This window comes from Phyllobates terribilis, unplaced genomic scaffold (assembly GCF_046119375.1).
Source record: "Phyllobates terribilis strain yellow unplaced genomic scaffold, ASM4611937v1 Scaffold_4__5_contigs__length_816908805, whole genome shotgun sequence".
Lineage (NCBI taxonomy): Eukaryota > Metazoa > Chordata > Amphibia > Anura > Dendrobatidae > Phyllobates > Phyllobates terribilis.
The window spans coordinates 772,484,394-772,508,650 of NW_027362764.1; the positions used below are offsets into that span (position 1 = coordinate 772,484,394).

Below are 24,257 nucleotides of genomic sequence, written 5' to 3' on the forward strand. Positions count from 1 at the left end.
AGAAAGAGGGTCCATCCCCAGCTTATCACATTCTCTTGGGTGGAAAAACCTGTGCAGAAGTCTCTTCTTCAGAGGAACGACATTATTAGCAAATATGGGGAAGGTATCTTTGCATTGACATTTTGGGAAACTAACACCATGACCTATGACCTCGTTTCCAGTTGGCCACCGTGTGGCCATTTATTGGCTGCAATGATCACACGTTGAGGAAGCAAGGAGAAAAGTGGGGGACCCGGGCAGTGCTATGTTGGAATCGAATATGCAAAATAACTCACCACCAAAAAGTAGAAAACTGTCTCCCTATAGCCTTCATTAAAGAGCCTTAAAACTCGAGTAGGATGAGCAACCAAACCAAATATGTCTGCCTTAAGCTGAGTGTTCCGAGTGGGGTTGGTTAAGGCTCTATCTACAGATGGATATTTCTGGTTTGGCTGGTCAAGTAGTCGTCTTCAGATGGGTGTTCCTAGTGAGACTGGTCAAGGATTTATCTATAGGTGGTTGTTTCTGGTTTAACAGCGTAAAGATTTACCTACACATAGATTGTATGCTGATCAAGACTTTGTCTACAGATGGGTACTTCTCAATTTCTTGTCAAGCTTTGCAGACAGATTAATATCTTTGGTTTGACTGGTCAAGGCTCTGTTATCAGACACATGTTTCTAGTGAGCTTCACCCCTTCTTCGGTCATGGTTTTGCCTACAAATGGGTATACCTGGCTTTGCCAACCAAGACTTTGCTAAAAGATTGGTGTTTCTGGTCAACTGATAAGGGCTCTGTCAACCAATGGGTATTTCTGGTTAGATTGGTTATATCATGGACTACATACAGCTAATTCTTATTTGGTTGACCAAAACCTGAGCTATAGATTGCCGAATGGCTGTATCAGGTTTGGCTGGTCAAGGATCTGTCTACAGATAATTATTTCTGGTTTGACTGGTCATGGTTTTTCCTACAAATGGTTATTTCAGGTCTGACTGTTCAAGGTTTTGCTTACAGATGGATATTCCTTGGTAGACCGATCAAGACTTTGTCCACAGATGGACACTTCTCATTTTCTGGTCAAGCTTGGAAGACAGATTGTTATTTGAGGCTTGACTGATCATAGCGTTGCAAAAAAAAGTGTATACCTCAATTTGCTAATTAAGGCGTTGCTGACAAATGGTTTGACTGATAAGGGCTTTGTCAAGTAATGGGTATTTCTGGTTGGATTGGACATATCATTGCCAACATATGGGCATTGTTAGACAGCTGGATGTATTTGGTCTTGTTGGTCAAGGCTCTGTCTACAGATTGATATTTTTAGTATTACTAGTCATGGTTTTTACAAGAAATGGCTATTTCTCGTTTAGATATTCAAAAATTCCCTTGCAGATAGGTTTATCTGGTTAAAATGAACCAGGCTTTGCCTACGGATTAGTAATTTTCATTTGGTTGATCAACAGATGGGTGTCTCTGGTTTGCCTAAAAACTTATGTCATTTCTTCAGTATCAACAAATGCTTGGACATAGATATATAGAGTAGCCACAAGTAGGTGGTGACACTTTCTTCTAAATAAAAGGTATTTTGGAAACTGAATACTAAGGTAAACAGGGCTATACAATTAATACAATTAGCAGTATATCACCACATGGATGTTGTAAAGGAGTTGTCCAATATATTAAGTAAAACTGAAAATTAAAAGTTGGGATTTACCCTTGGACCGGTCAATCCTGGAGATCCAGGTGGACCTGGAGGTCCTGATCCTCCTCGTTCTCCTGGTGGTCCTGATGGACCCATTAATCCAGTGTGGCCTTTATGTCCCGGGTTACCAGGTTGTCCAGGTAGACCTTTTTCTCCTTGCATGCCTTTGTCACCTTTGTTACCTTGATCACCCTGAAATTTAGAAATTAAGTTATGATACCATAGTTCATATTAGTAGGAAAACTGACCTAATTAAGCAGAGAATATGAGAGAGGGTCCACAATGCTAAGAATTACAAGAAGCTTAGACATCACTTACGACTAAGACCTATATCTGTTGAACATCTCAAGTCTCAAGAGTTTTCAGAAGGTCACGTTACTCTTCAGCTACTTTGAAGCATCAGCATTAACCAGTTAATAATAAGAATCCATGACTGCCATCAGATACTCCATACATTATACATATCAACTGTACGTACAGACAGGTCTAGAGAAGAATTACAGTCTTTCACACATGGTGCCAGCCTTCACTTGATCACCACACCTTTCAGCATCCCACCGTGGGCAGCTTCCAATACCTTTACTAGTCCCACTGTGTCCCATAAATAAATGACCGAAAAATAATGGAACTTGTGACCCGTGCAATATAGAAGCATGGAAGAAAGTGGCAAAAAGCCCAATATATGACTTACTCTCTCTCCTTTAGGTCCTCGTTCTCCTGGATTTCCAGGGGTTCCCTGAAGGTAAAGAAAAACAAGCAAAAAATATACATATTTTTGAAAGAAAGGGGCAAATTGTACATTTGGGAGACTTCATGTGAATTTTACAGAACAGTGTCTGACTGTGTAGGGGGAAAAAAAGAGGAATTCAGCAATATTACGTTAAAAGAAAAGATGATCTAGAATTGGTGTCATTAGCATTATATAAGGATGAGGGAAAGCAGCGAGTCAGTGCAGTGGATACAAAACAAGACATGTTAGGAGTGATGGCAGGTCCTCTTAAAGAAAAGAAAGTCTTACCTCTTTCCCAGGTGGACCACTCTCACCAGACACTCCCTAAAAAGATGTAAAAGATAAATATAAGAAAATTGTTCAACTGTAAGACAACTTTCCTCAAAAGGTAGATAGATAGATAGATAATAGATAGATAGATAGATAATAGATAGATAGATAATAGATAGATAGATGATAGATAGATAGATAGATGGATAGATAGATGGATAGATAGATGATAGATAGATAGATAGATAGATAGATAGATAGATAGATAATAGACAGATAGACAGATAGATAGATAGATAGATAGATAGATAGATAGATAGATAGATAGATAGATAGATAGATACAGTGCCGGCAATAAAAATCTTTACATTTGTGTGGCAAAGAAAAACTTTACATGTAAAATCCACGTCATGATTTCACTTCTTAAAAGTGCACACAATGAAGGAGATAATCAAAAACTGTCTATTAGCAAAACTGGCTTAGTAAAATGTAAATACTAATTAATTAATTACTAAATACTGATTGTAACAAAATATCCATAATAAAACACTTGAATGTTAAAATTTTGTGGTTTCGTTGAATTGTTGAATTTGTAAAGATTTTTTTTGCCGGCACTGTAGATAGATAGATAGATAGATAGATAGATTGATAGATAGATAGATAGATAGATACCATTGATCTTCTAAATTACAAAAAAATTGGTCAACATACTTGTGGTCCTTTCGGTCCTTGAAATCCTGGAATTCCAGCAGCTCCTGTTTCCCCTTTGGTTCCTTTAGGGCCCTGAATTGAAAACAAATGTTCTATTCTTGTAAATAGGGGGCAGTATTATAGTAGTTATATTCTTGTACATAGGAGCAGTATTATAGTAGTTATATTCTTATACATAGGAGCAGTATTATAGTAGTTATATTCTTGTACATAGGGGGCAGTATTATAGTAGTTATATTCTTGTAAATTACAGCAGTATTATAGTAGTTATATTCTTGTACATAGGGGCAGTATTATAGTAGTTATATTCCTGTACATAGGAGCAGTATTATAGTAGTTATATTCTTGTACATAGGGGCAGTATTATAGTAGTTATATTCTTGTACATAGGAGCAGTATTATAGTAGTTATATTCTTGTATATAGGAGCAGTATTATAGTAGTTATATTCTTGTATAAAGGAGCAGTATTATAGTAGTTATATTCTTGTACATAGGGGCAGTATTATAGTAGTTATATTCTTGTACATAGGGGCAGTATTATAGTAGTTATATTCTTGTACATAGGGGCAGTATTATAGTAGTTATATTCTTGTATAAAGGAACAGTATTATAGTAGTTATATTCTTGTACATAGGGGCAGTATTATAGTAGTTATACTCTTGTACATAGGAGCAGTATTATAGTAGTTATATTCTTGTACATAGGAGCAGTATTATAGTAGTTATATTCTTGTACATAGGGGACAGTATTATAGTAGTTATATTCTTGTACATAGGAGCAGTATTATAGTAGTTATATTCTTGTATATAGGAGCAGTATTATAGTAGTTATATTCTTGTATAAAGGAGCAGTATTATAGTAGTTATATTCTTGTACATAGGGGCAGTATTATAGTAGTTATATTCTTGTACATAGGGGCAGTATTATAGTAGTTATACTCTTGTATAAAGGAGCGGTATTATAGTAGTTATATTCTTGTACATAGGGGCAGTATTATAGTAGTTATACTCTTGTACATAGGGGGCAGTATTATAGTAGTTATATTCTTGTACATAGGGGCAGTATTATAGTAGTTATATTCTTGTACATAGGAGGCAGTATTATAGTAGTTATATTCTTGTATAAAGGAGCAGTATTATAGTTGTTATATTCTTGTATAAAGGAGCAGTATTATAGTAGTTATATTCTTGTACATAGGAGCAGTATTATAGTAGTTATTTTCTTGTACATAGGAGCAGTATTATAGTAGTTATATTCTTGTACATAGAAGCAGTATTATAGTAGTTATATTTTTGTACATAGGAGCAGTATTATAGTAGTTATATTCTTGTATAAAGGAGCAGTATAATAGTAGTTATATTCTAGTATAAAGGAGCAGTATTATAGTAGTTATATTCTTGTACATAGGGGCAGTATTATAGTAGTTATACTCTTGTACATAGGGGCAGTATTATAGTAGTTATATTCTTGTATATAGGAGCAGTATTATAGTAGTTATATTCTTGTACATAGGGGCAGTATTATAGTAGTTATATTCTTGTACATAGGGAGCAGTATTATAGTAGTTATATTCTTGTACATAGGGGCAGTATTATAGTAGTTATATTCTTGTACATAGGGGCAGTATTATAGTAGTTATATTCTTGTACATAGGAGGCAGTATTATAGTAGTTATATTCTTGTATAAAGGAGCAGTATTATAGTTGTTATATTCTTGTATAAAGGAGCAGTATTATAGTAGTTATATTCTTGTACATAGGAGCAGTATTATAGTAGTTATTTTCTTGTACATAGGAGCAGTATTATAGTAGTTATATTCTTGTACATAGAAGCAGTATTATAGTAGTTATATTTTTGTACATAGGAGCAGTATTATAGTAGTTATATTCTTGTATAAAGGAGCAGTATAATAGTAGTTATATTCTAGTATAAAGGAGCAGTATTATAGTAGTTATATTCTTGTACATAGGGGCAGTATTATAGTAGTTATACTCTTGTACATAGGGGCAGTATTATAGTAGTTATATTCTTGTATATAGGAGCAGTATTATAGTAGTTATATTCTTGTACATAGGGGCAGTATTATAGTAGTTATATTCTTGTATAAAGGAGCAGTATTATAGTAGTTATATTCTTGTACATAGGCAGTACTATAGTAGTTATATTCTTGTATAAAGGAGCAGTATTATAGTAGTTATATTCTTGTATAAAGGAGCAGTGTTATAGTACTTATATTCTTGTACATAGGAGCAGTATTATAGTAGTTATATTCTTGTACATAGGAGCAGTATTATAGTAGTTATATTCTTGTACATAGGAGCAGTATTATAGTAGTTATATTCTTGTACATAGGAGCAGTATTATAGTAGTTATATTCTTGTATATAGGGGCAATATTATAGTACTTATATTCTTGTATAGGAGCAGTATTATAGTAGTTATATTCTTGTATAAAGGAGCAGTATTATAGTAGTTATATTCTTGTACATAGGGGGCAGTATTATAGTAGTTATACTCTTGTACATAGGGGCAGTATTATAGTAGTTATATTCTTGTATATAGGAGCAGTATTATAGTAGTTATATTCTTGAATATAGGAGCAGTATTAAAGTAGTTATATTCTTGTATAAAGGAGCAGTATTATAGTAGTTATATTCTTGTACATAGGGGCAGTATTATAGTAGTTATTCTCTTGTACATAGGGGCAGTATTATAGTAGTTATATTCTTGTATATAGGAGCAGTATTATAGTAGTTATATTCTTGTACATAGGGGGCAGTATTATAGTAGTTATATTCTTGTACATAGGAGCAGTATTATAGTAGTTATATTCTTGTACATAGAGCAGTATTATAGTAGTTATATTCTTGTACATAAGAGCAGTATTATAGTAGTTATATTCTTGTACATAGGGGCAGTATTATAGTAGTTATATTCTTGTACATAGAGGGCAGTATTATAGTAGTTATACTCTTGTACATAGGGGGCAGTATTATAGTAGTTATATTCTTGAACATAGAGCAGTATTATAGTAGTTATATTCTTGTACATATGAGCAGTATTATAGTAGTTATATTCTTGTACATAGGGGCAGTATTATATTAGTTATATTCTTGTACATAGAGGGCAGTATTACAGTAGTTATATTCATGTACATAGGGGCAGTATTATAGTAGTTATATTCTTGTACATAGAGGGCAGTATTATAGTACTTATATTCTTGTACATTGAGGGCAGTATTATAGTAGTTATATTCTTGTATATAGGAGCAGTATTATAGTAGTTATATTCTTGTATAAAGGAGCAGTATTATAGTAGTTATATTCTTGTACATAGAGCAGTATTATAGTAGTTATATTCTTGTACATAGGAGCAGTATTATAGTAGTTATATTCTTGTATATCGGGGGCAGTATTATAGTAGTTATATTCTTGTACATAGAGGGCAGTATGATAGAAGATATATTCTTGTACATAGGGGTAGTATTATAGTAGTTATATTCTTGTACATAGGGGGCAGTATTATAGTAGTTATATTCTTGTACATAGGGGGCAGTATTATAGTAGTTATATTCTTGTACATAGGGGGCAGTATTATAGTAGTTATATTCTTGTACATAGGGGCAGTATTATAGTAGTTATATTCTTGTACATAGGAGCAGTATTATAGTATTATATTCTTGTACATAGGGGGCAGTATTATAGTAGTTATATTCTTGTACATAGGAGCAGTATTATAATAGTTATATTCTTGTACATAGAAGCAGTATTATAGTAGTTATATTCTTGTACATAGGGGGCAGTATTATAGTAGTTATATTCTTGTACATAGGGAGCAGTATTATAGTAGTTATATTCTTATACATAGGGGGCAGTATTATAGTAGTTATATTCTTACACATAGGGGGCAGTATTATAGTAGTTATATTCTTATACATAGGGTGCAGTATTATAGTAGTTACATTCTTGTACATAGGAGCAGTATTATAGTAGTTATATTCTTGTACATAGGGGACAGTATTATAGTCGCTATATTCTTGTACATAGTAGCAGTATTATAACAGTTATATTCTTGTACATAGGGAGCAGTATTATAATAGTTATATTCTTATACATAGGGGGCAGTATTAAAGTAGTTATATTCTTATAGATAGGAGCAGTATTATAGTAGTTATATTCTTGTACATAGGGGGCAGTATTATAGCAGTTATATTCTTGCACATTGGAGCAGTATTATAGTAGTTATATTCCTGTACATAGGGGGCAGTATTATAGTAGTTATATTCTTGTATATAGGAGCAGTATTATAGTTTTACATTCTTTTACATAGGAGCAGTATTATAGTAGTTATATTCTTGTACATAGGGGACAGTATTATAGTAGTTATATTCTTGTACATAGGAGTAGTATATAGTAGTTATATTCTTGTATATAGGGGCAGTATTATAGTAGTTATATTCTTGTACATAGGAGGCAGTATTATAGTAGTTATATTCTTGTACATAGGGGGCAGTATTATAGTAGTTATTTTCTTGTACATAGGAGCAGTATTATAGTAGTTATATTCTTGTACATAGGAGCAGTATTATAGTAGTTATATTCTTGTACATAGGGGCAGTATTATAGTAGTTATATTCTTATACATAGGGGGCAGTATTATAGTAGTTATATTCTTGTACATAGGGGGCAGTATTATAGTAGTTATATTCTTGTACATAGAAAGCAGTATTATGGTAGTTATATTCTTATACATAGGGGGCAGTATTATAGTAGTTATATTCTTACACATAGGGGGCAGTGTTATAGTAGTTATATTCTTATACATAGGGGGCAGTATTATAGTAGTTATATTCTTGTACAAAGGGAGCAGTATTATAGTAGTTATATTCTTATACATAGGGGGCAGTATTATAGTAGTTATATTCTTACACATAGGGGGCAGTATTATAGTAGTTATATTCTTACACATAGGGGGCAGTATTATAGTAGTTATTTTCTTATACATAGGGGGCAGTATTATAGTAGATATATTCTTATAGATAGGAGCAGTATTATAGTAGTTATATTCTTGTACATAGGGGGCAGTATTATAGTAGTTATATTCTTACACATAGGGGGCAGTATTATAGTAGCTATATTCTTACACATAGGGGGCAGTATTATAGTAGTTATTTTCTTATACATAGGGGGCAGTATTATAGTAGTTATATTCTTATAGATAGGAGCAGTATTATAGTAGTTATATTCTTGTACATAGGGGGCAGTATTATAGCAGTTATATTCTTGCACATTGGAGCAGTATAATAGTAGTTATATTAATGTACATAGGGGGCAGTATTATAATAGTTATATTCTTGTATATAGGAGCAGTATTATAGTAGTTACATTCTTGTACATAGGAGCAGTATTATAGTAGTTATATTCTTGTACATAGGGGGCAGTATTATAGTAGTTATATTCTTGTACATAGGGGCAGTATTATAGTAGTTATATTCTTGTACATAGGGGCAGTATTATAGTAGTTATATTCTTGTATATAGGGGCAGTATTATAGTAGTTATATTCTTGTACATAGGAGGCAGTATTATAGTAGTTATATTTTTGTACATAGGGGGCAGTATTATAGTAGTTATATTCTTGTACATAGGGGGCAGTATTATAGTAGTTATTTTCTTGTACATAGGAGCAGTATTATAGTAGTTATATTCTTGTACATAGGAGCAGTATTATAGTAGTTATATTCTTGTACATAGGGGGCAGTATTATAGTAGTTATATTCTTGTACATAGGGACAGTATTATAGTAGTTATATTTTTGTACATAGAGGGCAGCATTATAGTAGATATATTCTTGTACATAGGAGGCAGTATTATAGTAGTTATATTCTTGTACATAGGGGCAGTATTATAGTAGTTATATTCTTGTACATAGGAGCAGTATTATAGTAGTTATATTCTTGTTCATAGGGGCAGTATTATAGTAGTTGTTATATTCTAGTACATAGGGACAGTATTATAGTAGTTATATTTTTGTACATAGGGGGTAGTATTATAGTAGTTATATTCTTGTACATAGGGGCAGTATTATAGTAGTTATATTCTTGTACATAGGAGCAGTACTATAGTAGTTATATTCTTGTACATAGGAGCAGTATTATAGTAGTTATATTCTTGTACATAGGGGGCAGTATTATAGTAGTTATATTCTTGCACATAGGGACAGTATTATAGTAGTTATATTTTTGTACATATGGGGCAGTATTATAGTAGATATATTCTTGTACATAGGAGGCAGTGTTATAGTAGTTATATTCTTGTACATAGGGGCAGTATTATAGTAGTTATATTCTTGTACATAGGAGCAGTATTATAGTAGTTATAGTCTTGTACATAGGAGCAGTATTATAGTAGTTATATTCTTGTACATAGGGGGCAGTATTATAGTAGTTATATTCTTACACATAGGGGGCAGTATTATAGTAGTTATATTCTTACACATAGGGGGCAGTATTATAGTAGTTATTTTCTTATACATAGGGGGCAGTATTATAGTAGTTATATTCTTATAGATAGGAGCAGTATTATAGTAGTTATATTCTTGTACATAGGGGGCAGTATTATAGCAGTTATATTCTTGCACATTGGAGCAGTATAATAGTAGTTATATTCCTGTACATAGGGGGCAGTATTATAGTAGTTATATTCTTGTATATAGGAGCAGTATTATAGTAGTTACATTCTTTTACATAGGAGCAGTATTATAGTAGTTATATTCTTGTACATAGGGGACAGTATTATAGTAGTTATATTCTTGTACATAGGAGCAGTATATAGTAGTTATATTCTTGTATATAGGGGCAGTATTATAGTAGTTATATTCTTGTACATAGGAGGCAGTATTATAGTAGTTATATTTTTGTACATAGGGGGCAGTATTATAGTAGTTATATTCTTGTACATAGGGGGCAGTATTATAGTAGTTATTTTCTTGTACATAGGAGCAGTATTATAGTAGTTATATTCTTGTACATAGGAGCAGTATTATAGTAGTTATATTCTTGTACATAGGGGGCAGTATTATAGTAGTTATATTCTTGTACATAGGGACAGTATTATAGTAGTTATACTCTTGTACATAGGGGCAGTATTATAGTAGTTATATTCTTGTATATAGGAGCAGTATTATAGTAGTTATATTCTTGTATAAAGGAGCGGTATTATAGTAGTTATATTCTTGTACATAGGGGCAGTATTATAGTAGTTATACTCTTGTACATAGGGGGCAGTATTATAGTAGTTATATTCTTGTACATAGGGGCAGTATTATAGTAGTTATATTCTTGTACATAGGAGGCAGTATTATAGTAGTTATATTCTTGTATAAAGGAGCAGTATTATAGTAGTTATATTCTTGTATAAAGGAGCAGTATTATAGTAGTTATATTCTTGTACATAGGAGCAGTATTATAGTAGTTATTTTCTTGTACATAGGAGCAGTATTATAGTAGTTATATTCTTGTACATAGAAGCAGTATTATAGTAGTTATATTCTTGTACATAGAAGCAGTATTATAGTAGTTATATTTTTGTACATAGGAGCAGTATTATAGTAGTTATATTCTTGTATAAAGGAGCAGTATAATAGTAGTTATATTCTAGTATAAAGGAGCAGTATTATAGTAGTTATATTCTTGTACATAGGGGCAGTATTATAGTAGTTATACTCTTGTACATAGGGGCAGTATTATAGTAGTTATATTCTTGTATATAGGAGCAGTATTATAGTAGTTATATTCTTGTACATAGGGGCAGTATTATAGTAGTTATATTCTTGTACATAGGCAGTGTTATAGTAGTTATATTCTTGTATAAAGGAGCAGTATTATAGTAGTTATATTCTTGTACATAGGCAGTATTATAGTAGTTATATTCTTGTATAAAGGAGCAGTATTATAGTAGTTATATTCTTGTATAAAGGAGCAGTATTATAGTAGTTATATTCTTGTACATAGGAGCAGTATTATAGTAGTTATATTCTTGTACATAGGAGCAGTATTATAGTAGTTATATTCTTGTACATAGGAGCAGTATTATAGTAGTTATATTCTTGTACATAGGAGCAGTATTATAGTAGTTATATTCTTGTATATAGGGGCAATATTATAGTACTTATATTCTTGTATATAGGAGCAGTATTATAGTAGTTATGTTCTTGTATAAAGGAGCAGTATTATAGTAGTTATATTCTTGTACATAGGGGGCAGTATTATAGTAGTTATACTCTTGTACATAGGGGCAGTATTATAGTAGTTATATTCTTGTATATAGGAGCAGTATTATAGTAGTTATATTCTTGAATATAGGAGCAGTATTAAAGTAGATATATTCTTGTATAAAGGAGCAGTATTATAGTAGTTATATTCTTGTACATAGGGGCAGTATTATAGTAGTTATACTCTTGTACATAGGGGCAGTATTATAGTAGTTATATTCTTGTATATAGGAGCAGTATTATAGTAGTTATATTCTTGTACATAGGGGGCAGTATTATAGTAGTTATATTCTTGTACATAGGAGCAGTATTATAGTACTTATATTCTTGTACATAGAGCAGTATTATAGTAGTTATATTCTTGTACATAGTAGCAGTATTATAGTAGTTATATTCTTGTACATAGGGGCAGTATTATAGTAGTTATATTCTTGTACATAGAGGGCAGTATTATAGTAGTTATATTCTTGTACATAGGGGGCAGTATTATAGTAGTTATATTCTTGTACATAGAGCAGTATTATAGTAGTTATATTCTTGTACATAGGAGCAGTATTATAGTAGTTATATTCTTGTACATAGGGGCAGTATTATAGTAGTTATATTCTTGTACATAGAGGGCAGTATTATAGTAGTTATATTCTTGTACATTGAGGGCAGTATTATAGTAGTTATATTCTTGTATATAGGAGCAGTATTATAGTAGTTATATTCTTGTATAAAGGAGCAGTATTATAGTAGTTATATTCTTGTACATAGAGCAGTATTATAGTAGTTATATTCTTGTACATAGGAGCAGTATTATAGTAGTTATATTCTTGTATATCGGGGCAGTATTATAGTAGTTATATTCTTGTACATAGAGGGCAGTATGATAGAAGATATATTCTTGTACATAGAGCAGTATTATAGTAGTTATATTCTTGTACATAAGAGCAGTATTATAGTAGTTATATTCTTGTACATAGGGGCAGTATTATAGTAGTTATATTCTTGTACATAGAGGGCAGTATTATAGTAGTTATACTCTTGTACATAGGGGGCAGTATTATAGTAGTTATATTCTTGAACATAGAGCAGTATTATAGTAGTTATATTCTTGTACATATGAGCAGTATTATAGTAGTTATATTCTTGTACATAGGGGCAGTATTATATTAGTTATATTCTTGTACATAGAGGGCAGTATTACAGTAGTTATATTCATGTACATAGGGGCAGTATTATAGTAGTTATATTCTTGTACATAGAGGGCAGTATTATAGTACTTATATTCTTGTACATTGAGGGCAGTATTATAGTAGTTATATTCTTGTATATAGGAGCAGTATTATAGTAGTTATATTCTTGTATAAAGGAGCAGTATTATAGTAGTTATATTCTTGTACATAGAGCAGTATTATAGTAGTTATATTCTTGTACATAGGAGCAGTATTATAGTAGTTATATTCTTGTATATCGGGGGCAGTATTATAGTAGTTATATTCTTGTACATAGAGGGCAGTATGATAGAAGATATATTCTTGTACATAGGGGTAGTATTATAGTAGTTATATTCTTGTACATAGGGGGCAGTATTATAGTAGTTATATTCTTGTACATAGGGGGCAGTATTATAGTAGTTATATTCTTGTACATAGGGGGCAGTATTATAGTAGTTATATTCTTGTACATAGGGGCAGTATTATAGTAGTTATATTCTTGTACATAGGAGCAGTATTATAGTATTATATTCTTGTACATAGGGGGCAGTATTATAGTAGTTATATTCTTGTACATAGGAGCAGTATTATAATAGTTATATTCTTGTACATAGAAGCAGTATTATAGTAGTTATATTCTTGTACATAGGGGGCAGTATTATAGTAGTTATATTCTTGTACATAGGGAGCAGTATTATAGTAGTTATATTCTTATACATAGGGGGCAGTGTTATAGTAGTTATATTCTTACACATAGGGGGCAGTATTATAGTAGTTATATTCTTATACATAGGGTGCAGTATTATAGTAGTTACATTCTTGTACATAGGAGCAGTATTATAGTAGTTATATTCTTGTACATAGGGGACAGTATTATAGTCGCTATATTCTTGTACATAGTAGCAGTATTATAACAGTTATATTCTTGTACATAGGGAGCAGTATTATAATAGTTATATTCTTATACATAGGGGGCAGTATTAAAGTAGTTATATTCTTATAGATAGGAGCAGTATTATAGTAGTTATATTCTTGTACATAGGGGGCAGTATTATAGCAGTTATATTCTTGCACATTGGAGCAGTATTATAGTAGTTATATTCCTGTACATAGGGGGCAGTATTATAGTAGTTATATTCTTGTATATAGGAGCAGTATTATAGTTTTACATTCTTTTACATAGGAGCAGTATTATAGTAGTTATATTCTTGTACATAGGGGACAGTATTATAGTAGTTATATTCTTGTACATAGGAGTAGTATATAGTAGTTATATTCTTGTATATAGGGGCAGTATTATAGTAGTTATATTCTTGTACATAGGAGGCAGTATTATAGTAGTTATATTCTTGTACATAGGGGGCAGTATTATAGTAGTTATTTTCTTGTACATAGGAGCAGTATTATAGTAGTTATATTCTTGTACATAGGAGCAGTATTATAGTAGTTATATTCTTGTACATAGGGGCAGTATTATAGTAGTTATATTCTTATACATAGGGGGCAGTATTATAGTAGTTATATTCTTGTACATAGGGGGCAGTATTATAGTAGTTATATTCTTGTACATAGAAAGCAGTATTATGGTAGTTATATTCTTATACATAGGGGGCAGTATTATAGTAGTTATATTCTTACACATAGGGGGCAGTGTTATAGTAGTTATATTCTTATACATAGGGGGCAGTATTATAGTAGTTATATTCTTGTACAAAGGGAGCAGTATTATAGTAGTTATATTTTTATACATAGGGGGCAGTATTATAGTAGTTATATTCTTACACATAGGGGGCAGTATTATAGTAGTTATATTCTTACACATAGGGGGCAGTATTATAGTAGTTATTTTCTTATACATAGGGGGCAGTATTATAGTAGATATATTCTTATAGATAGGAGCAGTATTATAGTAGTTATATTCTTGTACATAGGGGGCAGTATTATAGTAGTTATATTCTTACACATAGGGGGCAGTATTATAGTAGTTATTTTCTTATACATAGGGGGCAGTATTATAGTAGTTATATTCTTATAGATAGGAGCAGTATTATAGTAGTTATATTCTTGTACATAGGGGGCAGTATTATAGCAGTTATATTCTTGCACATTGGAGCAGTATAATAGTAGTTATATTAATGTACATAGGGGGCAGTATTATAATAGTTATATTCTTGTATATAGGAGCAGTATTATAGTAGTTACATTCTTGTACATAGGAGCAGTATTATAGTAGTTATATTCTTGTACATAGGGGGCAGTATTATAGTAGTTATATTCTTGTACATAGGGGCAGTATTATAGTAGTTATATTCTTGTACATAGGGGCAGTATTATAGTAGTTATATTCTTGTATATAGGGGCAGTATTATAGTAGTTATATTCTTGTACATAGGAGGCAGTATTATAGTAGTTATATTTTTGTACATAGGGGGCAGTATTATAGTAGTTATATTCTTGTACATAGGGGGCAGTATTATAGTAGTTATTTTCTTGTACATAGGAGCAGTATTATAGTAGTTATATTCTTGTACATAGGAGCAGTATTATAGTAGTTATATTCTTGTACATAGGGGGCAGTATTATAGTAGTTATATTCTTGTACATAGGGACAGTATTATAGTAGTTATATTTTTGTACATAGAGGGCAGCATTATAGTAGATATATTCTTGTACATAGGAGGCAGTATTATAGTAGTTATATTCTTGTACATAGGGGCAGTATTATAGTAGTTATATTCTTGTACATAGGAGCAGTATTATAGTAGTTATAGTCTTGTACATAGGAGCAGTATTATAGTAGTTATATTCTTGTTCATAGGGGCAGTATTATAGTAGTTGTTATATTCTAGTACATAGGGACAGTATTATAGTAGTTATATTTTTGTACATAGGGGGTAGTATTATAGTAGTTATATTCTTGTACATAGGGGCAGTATTATAGTAGTTATATTCTTGTACATAGGAGCAGTACTATAGTAGTTATATTCTTGTACATAGGAGCAGTATTATAGTAGTTATATTCTTGTACATAGGGGGCAGTATTATAGTAGTTATATTCTTGCACATAGGGACAGTATTATAGTAGTTATATTTTTGTACATATGGGGCAGTATTATAGTAGATATATTCTTGTACATAGGAGGCAGTGTTATAGTAGTTATATTCTTGTACATAGGGGCAGTATTATAGTAGTTATATTCTTGTACATAGGAGCAGTATTATAGTAGTTATAGTCTTGTACATAGGAGCAGTATTATAGTAGTTATATTCTTGTACATAGGGGGCAGTATTATAGTAGTTATATTCTTACACATAGGGGGCAGTATTATAGTAGTTATATTCTTACACATAGGGGGCAGTATTATAGTAGTTATTTTCTTATACATAGGGGGCAGTATTATAGTAGTTATATTCTTATAGATAGGAGCAGTATTATAGTAGTTATATTCTTGTACATAGGGGGCAGTATTATAGCAGTTATATTCTTGCACATTGGAGCAGTATAATAGTAGTTATATTCCTGTACATAGGGGGCAGTATTATAGTAGTTATATTCTTGTATATAGGAGCAGTATTATAGTAGTTACATTCTTTTACATAGGAGCAGTATTATAGTAGTTATATTCTTGTACATAGGGGACAGTATTATAGTAGTTATATTCTTGTACATAGGAGCAGTATATAGTAGTTATATTCTTGTATATAGGGGCAGTATTATAGTAGTTATATTCTTGTACATAGGAGGCAGTATTATAGTAGTTATATTTTTGTACATAGGGGGCAGTATTATAGTAGTTATATTCTTGTACATAGGGGGCAGTATTATAGTAGTTATTTTCTTGTACATAGGAGCAGTATTATAGTAGTTATATTCTTGTACATAGGAGCAGTATTATAGTAGTTATATTCTTGTACATAGGGGGCAGTATTATAGTAGTTATATTCTTGTACATAGGGACAGTATTATAGTAGTTATACTCTTGTACATAGGGGCAGTATTATAGTAGTTATATTCTTGTATATAGGAGCAGTATTATAGTAGTTATATTCTTGTATAAAGGAGCGGTATTATAGTAGTTATATTCTTGTACATAGGGGCAGTATTATAGTAGTTATACTCTTGTACATAGGGGGCAGTATTATAGTAGTTATATTCTTGTACATAGGGGCAGTATTATAGTAGTTATATTCTTGTACATAGGAGGCAGTATTATAGTAGTTATATTCTTGTATAAAGGAGCAGTATTATAGTAGTTATATTCTTGTATAAAGGAGCAGTATTATAGTAGTTATATTCTTGTACATAGGAGCAGTATTATAGTAGTTATTTTCTTGTACATAGGAGCAGTATTATAGTAGTTATATTCTTGTACATAGAAGCAGTATTATAGTAGTTATATTCTTGTACATAGAAGCAGTATTATAGTAGTTATATTTTTGTACATAGGAGCAGTATTATAGTAGTTATATTCTTGTATAAAGGAGCAGTATAATAGTAGTTATATTCTAGTATAAAGGAGCAGTATTATAGTAGTTATATTCTTGTACATAGGGGCAGTATTATAGTAGCTATACTCTTGTACATAGGGGCAGTATTATAGTAGTTATATTCTTGTATATAGGAGCAGTATTATAGTAGTTATATTCTTGTACATAGGGGCAGTATTATAGTAGTTATATTCTTGTACATAGGCAGTGTTATAGTAGTTATATTCTTGTATAAAGGAGCAGTATTATAGTAGTTATATTCTTGTACATAGGCAGTATTATAGTAGTTATATTCTTGTATAAAGGAGCAGTATTATAGTAGTTATATTCTTGTATAAAGGAGCAGTATTATAGTAGTTATATTCTTGTACATAGGAGCAGTATTATAGTAGTTATATTCTTGTACATAGGAGCAGTATTATAGTAGTTATATTCTTGTACATAGGAGCAGTATTATAGTAGTTATATTCTTGTACATAGGAGCAGTATTATAGTAGTTATATTCTTGTATATAGGGGCAATATTATAGTACTTATATTCTTGTATATAGGAGCAGTATTATAGTAGTTATGTTCTTGTATAAAGGAGCAGTATTATAGTAGTTATATTCTTGTACATAGGGGGCAGTATTATAGTAGTTATACTCTTGTACATAGGGGCAGTATTATAGTAGTTATATTCTTGTATATAGGAGCAGTATTATAGTAGTTATATTCTTGAATATAGGAGCAGTATTAAAGTAGATATATTCTTGTATAAAGGAGCAGTATTATAGTAGTTATATTCTTGTACATAGGGGCAGTATTATAGTAGTTATACTCTTGTACATAGGGGCAGTATTATAGTAGTTATATTCTTGTATATAGGAGCAGTATTATAGTAGTTATATTCTTGTACATAGGGGGCAGTATTATAGTAGTTATATTCTTGTACATAGGAGCAGTATTATAGTACTTATATTCTTGTACATAGAGCAGTATTATAGTAGTTATATTCTTGTACATAGTAGCAGTATTATAGTAGTTATATTCTTGTACATAGGGGCAGTATTATAGTAGTTATATTCTTGTACATAGAGGGCAGTATTATAGTAGTTATATTCTTGTACATAGGGGGCAGTATTATAGTAGTTATATTCTTGTACATAGAGCAGTATTATAGTAGTTATATTCTTGTACATAGGAGCAGTATTATAGTAGTTATATTCTTGTACATAGGGGCAGTATTATAGTAGTTATATTCTTGTACATAGAGGGCAGTATTATAGTAGTTATATTCTTGTACATTGAGGGCAGTATTATAGTAGTTATATTCTTGTATATAGGAGCAGTATTATAGTAGTTATATTCTTGTATAAAGGAGCAGTATTATAGTAGTTATATTCTTGTACATAGAGCAGTATTATAGTAGTTATATTCTTGTACATAGGAGCAGTATTATAGTAGTTATATTCTTGTATATCGGGGCAGTATTATAGTAGTTATATTCTTGTACATAGAGGGCAGTATGATAGAAGATATATTCTTGTACATAGGGATAGTACTATAGTAGTTATATTCTTGTACATAGGAGCAGTATTATAGTAGTTATATTCTTGTACATAGGGGCAGTATTATAGTAGCTATATTCTTATACATAGGGGGCAGTATTATAGTAGTTATATTCTTGTACATAGGGGGCAGTATTATAGTAGTTATATTCTTGTACATAGAAAGCAGTATTATGGTAGTTATATTCTTATACATAGGGGGCAGTATTATAGTAGTTATATTCTTACACATAGGGGGCAGTGTTATAGTAGTTATATTCTTATACATAGGGGGCAGTATTATAGTAGTTATATTCTTGTACAAAGGGAGCAGTATTATAGTAGTTATATTCTTATACATAGGGGGCAGTATTATAGTAGTTATATTCTTACACATAGGGGGCAGTATTATAGTAGTTATATTCTTACACATAGGGGGCAGTATTATAGTAGTTATTTTCTTATACATAGGGGGCAGTATTATAGTAGATATATTCTTATAGATAGGAGCAGTATTATAGTAGTTATATTCTTGTACATAGGGGGCAGTATTATAGTAGTTATATTCTTACACATAGGGGGCAGTATTATAGTAGCTATATTCTTACACATAGGGGGCAGTATTATAGTAGTTATTTTCTTATACATAGGGGGCAGTATTATAGTAGTTATATTCTTATAGATAGGAGCAGTATTATAGTAGTTATATTCTTGTACATAGGGGGCAGTATTATAGCAGTTATATTCTTGCACATTGGAGCAGTATAATAGTAGTTATATTAATGTACATAGGGGGCAGTATTATAATAGTTATATTCTTGTATATAGGAGCAGTATTATAGTAGTTACATTCTTGTACATAGGAGCAGTATTATAGTAGTTATATTCTTGTACATAGGGGGCAGTATTATAGTAGTTATATTCTTGTACATAGGGGCAGTATTATAGTAGTTATATTCTTGTACATAGGGGCAGTATTATAGTAGTTATATTCTTGTATATAGGGGCAGTATTATAGTAGTTATATTCTTGTACATAGGAGGCAGTATTATAGTAGTTATATTTTTGTACATAGGGGGCAGTATTATAGTAGTTATATTCTTGTACATAGGGGGCAGTATTATAGTAGTTATTTTCTTGTACATAGGAGCAGTATTATAGTAGTTATATTCTTGTACATAGGAGCAGTATTATAGTAGTTATATTCTTGTACATAGGGGGCAGTATTATAGTAGTTATATTCTTGTACATAGGGACAGTATTATAGTAGTTATATTTTTGTACATAGAGGGCAGCATTATAGTAGATATATTCTTGTACATAGGAGGCAGTATTATAGTAGTTATATTCTTGTACATAGGGGCAGTATTATAGTAGTTATATTCTTGTACATAGGAGCAGTATTATAGTAGTTATAGTCTTGTACATAGGAGCAGTATTATAGTAGTTATATTCTTGTTCATAGGGGCAGTATTATAGTAGTTGTTATATTCTAGTACATAGGGACAGTATTATAGTAGTTATATTTTTGTACATAGGGGGTAGTATTATAGTAGTTATATTCTTGTACATAGGGGCAGTATTATAGTAGTTATATTCTTGTACATAGGAGCAGTACTATAGTAGTTATATTCTTGTACATAGGAGCAGTATTATAGTAGTTATATTCTTGTACATAGGGGGCAGTATTATAGTAGTTATATTCTTGCACATAGGGACAGTATTATAGTAGTTATATTTTTGTACATATGGGGCAGTATTATAGTAGATATATTCTTGTACATAGGAGGCAGTGTTATAGTAGTTATATTCTTGTACATAGGGGCAGTATTATAGTAGTTATATTCTTGTACATAGGAGCAGTATTATAGTAGTTATAGTCTTGTACATAGGAGCAGTATTATAGTAGTTATATTCTTGTACATAGGGGGCAGTATTATAGTAGTTATATTCTTACACATAGGGGGCAGTATTATAGTAGTTATATTCTTACACATAGGGGGCAGTATTATAGTAGTTATTTTCTTATACATAGGGGGCAGTATTATAGTAGTTATATTCTTATAGATAGGAGCAGTATTATAGTAGTTATATTCTTGTACATAGGGGGCAGTATTATAGCAGTTATATTCTTGCACATTGGAGCAGTATAATAGTAGTTATATTCCTGTACATAGGGGGCAGTATTATAGTAGTTATATTCTTGTATATAGGAGCAGTATTATAGTAGTTACATTCTTTTACATAGGAGCAGTATTATAGTAGTTATATTCTTGTACATAGGGGACAGTATTATAGTAGTTATATTCTTGTACATAGGAGCAGTATATAGTAGTTATATTCTTGTATATAGGGGCAGTATTATAGTAGTTATATTCTTGTACATAGGAGGCAGTATTATAGTAGTTATATTTTTGTACATAGGGGGCAGTATTATAGTAGTTATATTCTTGTACATAGGGGGCAGTATTATAGTAGTTATTTTCTTGTACATAGGAGCAGTATTATAGTAGTTATATTCTTGTACATAGGAGCAGTATTATAGTAGTTATATTCTTGTACATAGGGGGCAGTATTATAGTAGTTATATTCTTGTACATAGGGACAGTATTATAGTAGTTATACTCTTGTACATAGGGGCAGTATTATAGTAGTTATATTCTTGTATATAGGAGCAGTATTATAGTAGTTATATTCTTGTATAAAGGAGCGGTATTATAGTAGTTATATTCTTGTACATAGGGGCAGTATTATAGTAGTTATACTCTTGTACATAGGGGGCAGTATTATAGTAGTTATATTCTTGTACATAGGGGCAGTATTATAGTAGTTATATTCTTGTACATAGGAGGCAGTATTATAGTAGTTATATTCTTGTATAAAGGAGCAGTATTATAGTAGTTATATTCTTGTATAAAGGAGCAGTATTATAGTAGTTATATTCTTGTACATAGGAGCAGTATTATAGTAGTTATTTTCTTGTACATAGGAGCAGTATTATAGTAGTTATATTCTTGTACATAGGGGCAGTATTATAGTAGTTATATTCTTGTACATAGAGGGCAGTATTATAGTAGTTATATTCTTGTACATTGAGGGCAGTATTATAGTAGTTATATTCTTGTATATAGGAGCAGTATTATAGTAGTTATATTCTTGTATAAAGGAGCAGTATTATAGTAGTTATATTCTTGTACATAGAGCAGTATTATAGTAGTTATATTCTTGTACATAGGAGCAGTATTATAGTAGTTATATTCTTGTATATCGGGGCAGTATTATAGTAGTTATATTCTTGTACATAGAGGGCAGTATGATAGAAGATATATTCTTGTACATAGGGGTAGTACTATAGTAGTTATATTCTTGTACATAGGAGCAGTATTATAGTAGTTATATTCTTGTACATAGGGGCAGTATTATAGTAGTTATATTCTTATACATAGGGGGCAGTATTATAGTAGTTATATTCTTGTACATAGGGGGCAGTATTATAGTAGTTATATTCTTGTACATAGAAAGCAGTATTATGGTAGTTATATTCTTATACATAGGGGGCAGTATTATAGTAGTTATATTCTTACACATAGGGGGCAGTGTTATAGTAGTTATATTCTTATACATAGGGGGCAGTATTATAGTAGTTATATTCTTGTACAAAGGGAGCAGTATTATAGTAGTTATATTCTTATACATAGGGGGCAGTATTATAGTAGTTATATTCTTACACATAGGGGGCAGTATTATAGTAGTTATATTCTTACACATAGGGGGCAGTATTATAGTAGTTATTTTCTTATACATAGGGGGCAGTATTATAGTAGATATATTCTTATAGATAGGAGCAGTATTATAGTAGTTATATTCTTGTACATAGGGGGCAGTATTATAGTAGTTATATTCTTACACATAGGGGGCAGTATTATAGTAGCTATATTCTTACACATAGGGGGCAGTATTATAGTAGTTATTTTCTTATACATAGGGGGCAGTATTATAGTAGTTATATTCTTATAGATAGGAGCAGTATTATAGTAGTTATATTCTTGTACATAGGGGGCAGTATTATAGCAGTTATATTCTTGCACATTGGAGCAGTATAATAGTAGTTATATTAATGTACATAGGGGGCAGTATTATAATAGTTATATTCTTGTATATAGGAGCAGTATTATAGTAGTTACATTCTTGTACATAGGAGCAGTATTATAGTAGTTATATTCTTGTACATAGGGGGCAGTATTATAGTAGTTATATTCTTGTACATAGGGGCAGTATTATAGTAGTTATATTCTTGTACATAGGGGCAGTATTATAGTAGTTATATTCTTGTATATAGGGGCAGTATTATAGTAGTTATATTCTTGTACATAGGAGGCAGTATTATAGTAGTTATATTTTTGTACATAGGGGGCAGTATTATAGTAGTTATATTCTTGTACATAGGGGGCAGTATTATAGTAGTTATTTTCTTGTACATAGGAGCAGTATTATAGTAGTTATATTCTTGTACATAGGAGCAGTATTATAGTAGTTATATTCTTGTACATAGGGGGCAGTATTATAGTAGTTATATTCTTGTACATAGGGACAGTATTATAGTAGTTATATTTTTGTACATAGAGGGCAGCATTATAGTAGATATATTCTTGTACATAGGAGGCAGTATTATAGTAGTTATATTCTTGTACATAGGGGCAGTATTATAGTAGTTATATTCTTGTACATAGGAGCAGTATTATAGTAGTTATAGTCTTGTACATAGGAGCAGTATTATAGTAGTTATATTCTTGTTCATAGGGGCAGTATTATAGTAGTTGTTATATTCTAGTACATAGGGACAGTATTATAGTAGTTATATTTTTGTACATAGGGGGTAGTATTATAGTAGTTATATTCTTGTACATAGGGGCAGTATTATAGTAGTTATATTCTTGTACATAGGAGCAGTACTATAGTAGTTATATTCTTGTACATAGGAGCAGTATTATAGTAGTTATATTCTTGTACATAGGGGGCAGTATTATAGTAGTTATATTCTTGCACATAGGGACAGTATTATAGTAGTTATATTTTTGTACATATGGGGCAGTATTATAGTAGATATATTCTTGTACATAGGAGGCAGTGTTATAGTAGTTATATTCTTGTACATAGGGGCAGTATTATAGTAGTTATATTCTTGTACATAGGAGCAGTATTATAGTAGTTATAGTCTTGTACATAGGAGCAGTATTATAGTAGTTATATTCTTGTACATAGGGGGCAGTATTATAGTAGTTATATTCTTACACATAGGGGGCAGTATTATAGTAGTTATATTCTTACACATAGGGGGCAGTATTATAGTAGTTATTTTCTTATACATAGGGGGCAG

At 31.2% G+C, this 24,257-nt stretch overlaps 1 protein-coding gene across 2 annotated transcripts in view; it reads right to left on the reverse strand.

Annotated features, from left to right (window-relative positions):
• Window positions 1–24,257, reverse strand: part of COL22A1 (collagen type XXII alpha 1 chain) — a 519,049-nt gene that overhangs the window by 19,676 nt on the left and 475,116 nt on the right. For both annotated transcript variants that reach the window (XM_073679923.1, XM_073679924.1), the window contains 4 exons: window positions 3,393–3,464; window positions 2,700–2,735; window positions 2,373–2,417; window positions 1,694–1,873 (listed from right to left, as the gene is read on the reverse strand). In XM_073679923.1, coding sequence (XP_073536024.1) covers window positions 1,694–1,873; window positions 2,373–2,417; window positions 2,700–2,735; window positions 3,393–3,464 — 333 coding nt within the window. The remainder of the gene's footprint in view (window positions 1–1,693; window positions 1,874–2,372; window positions 2,418–2,699; window positions 2,736–3,392; window positions 3,465–24,257) is intronic.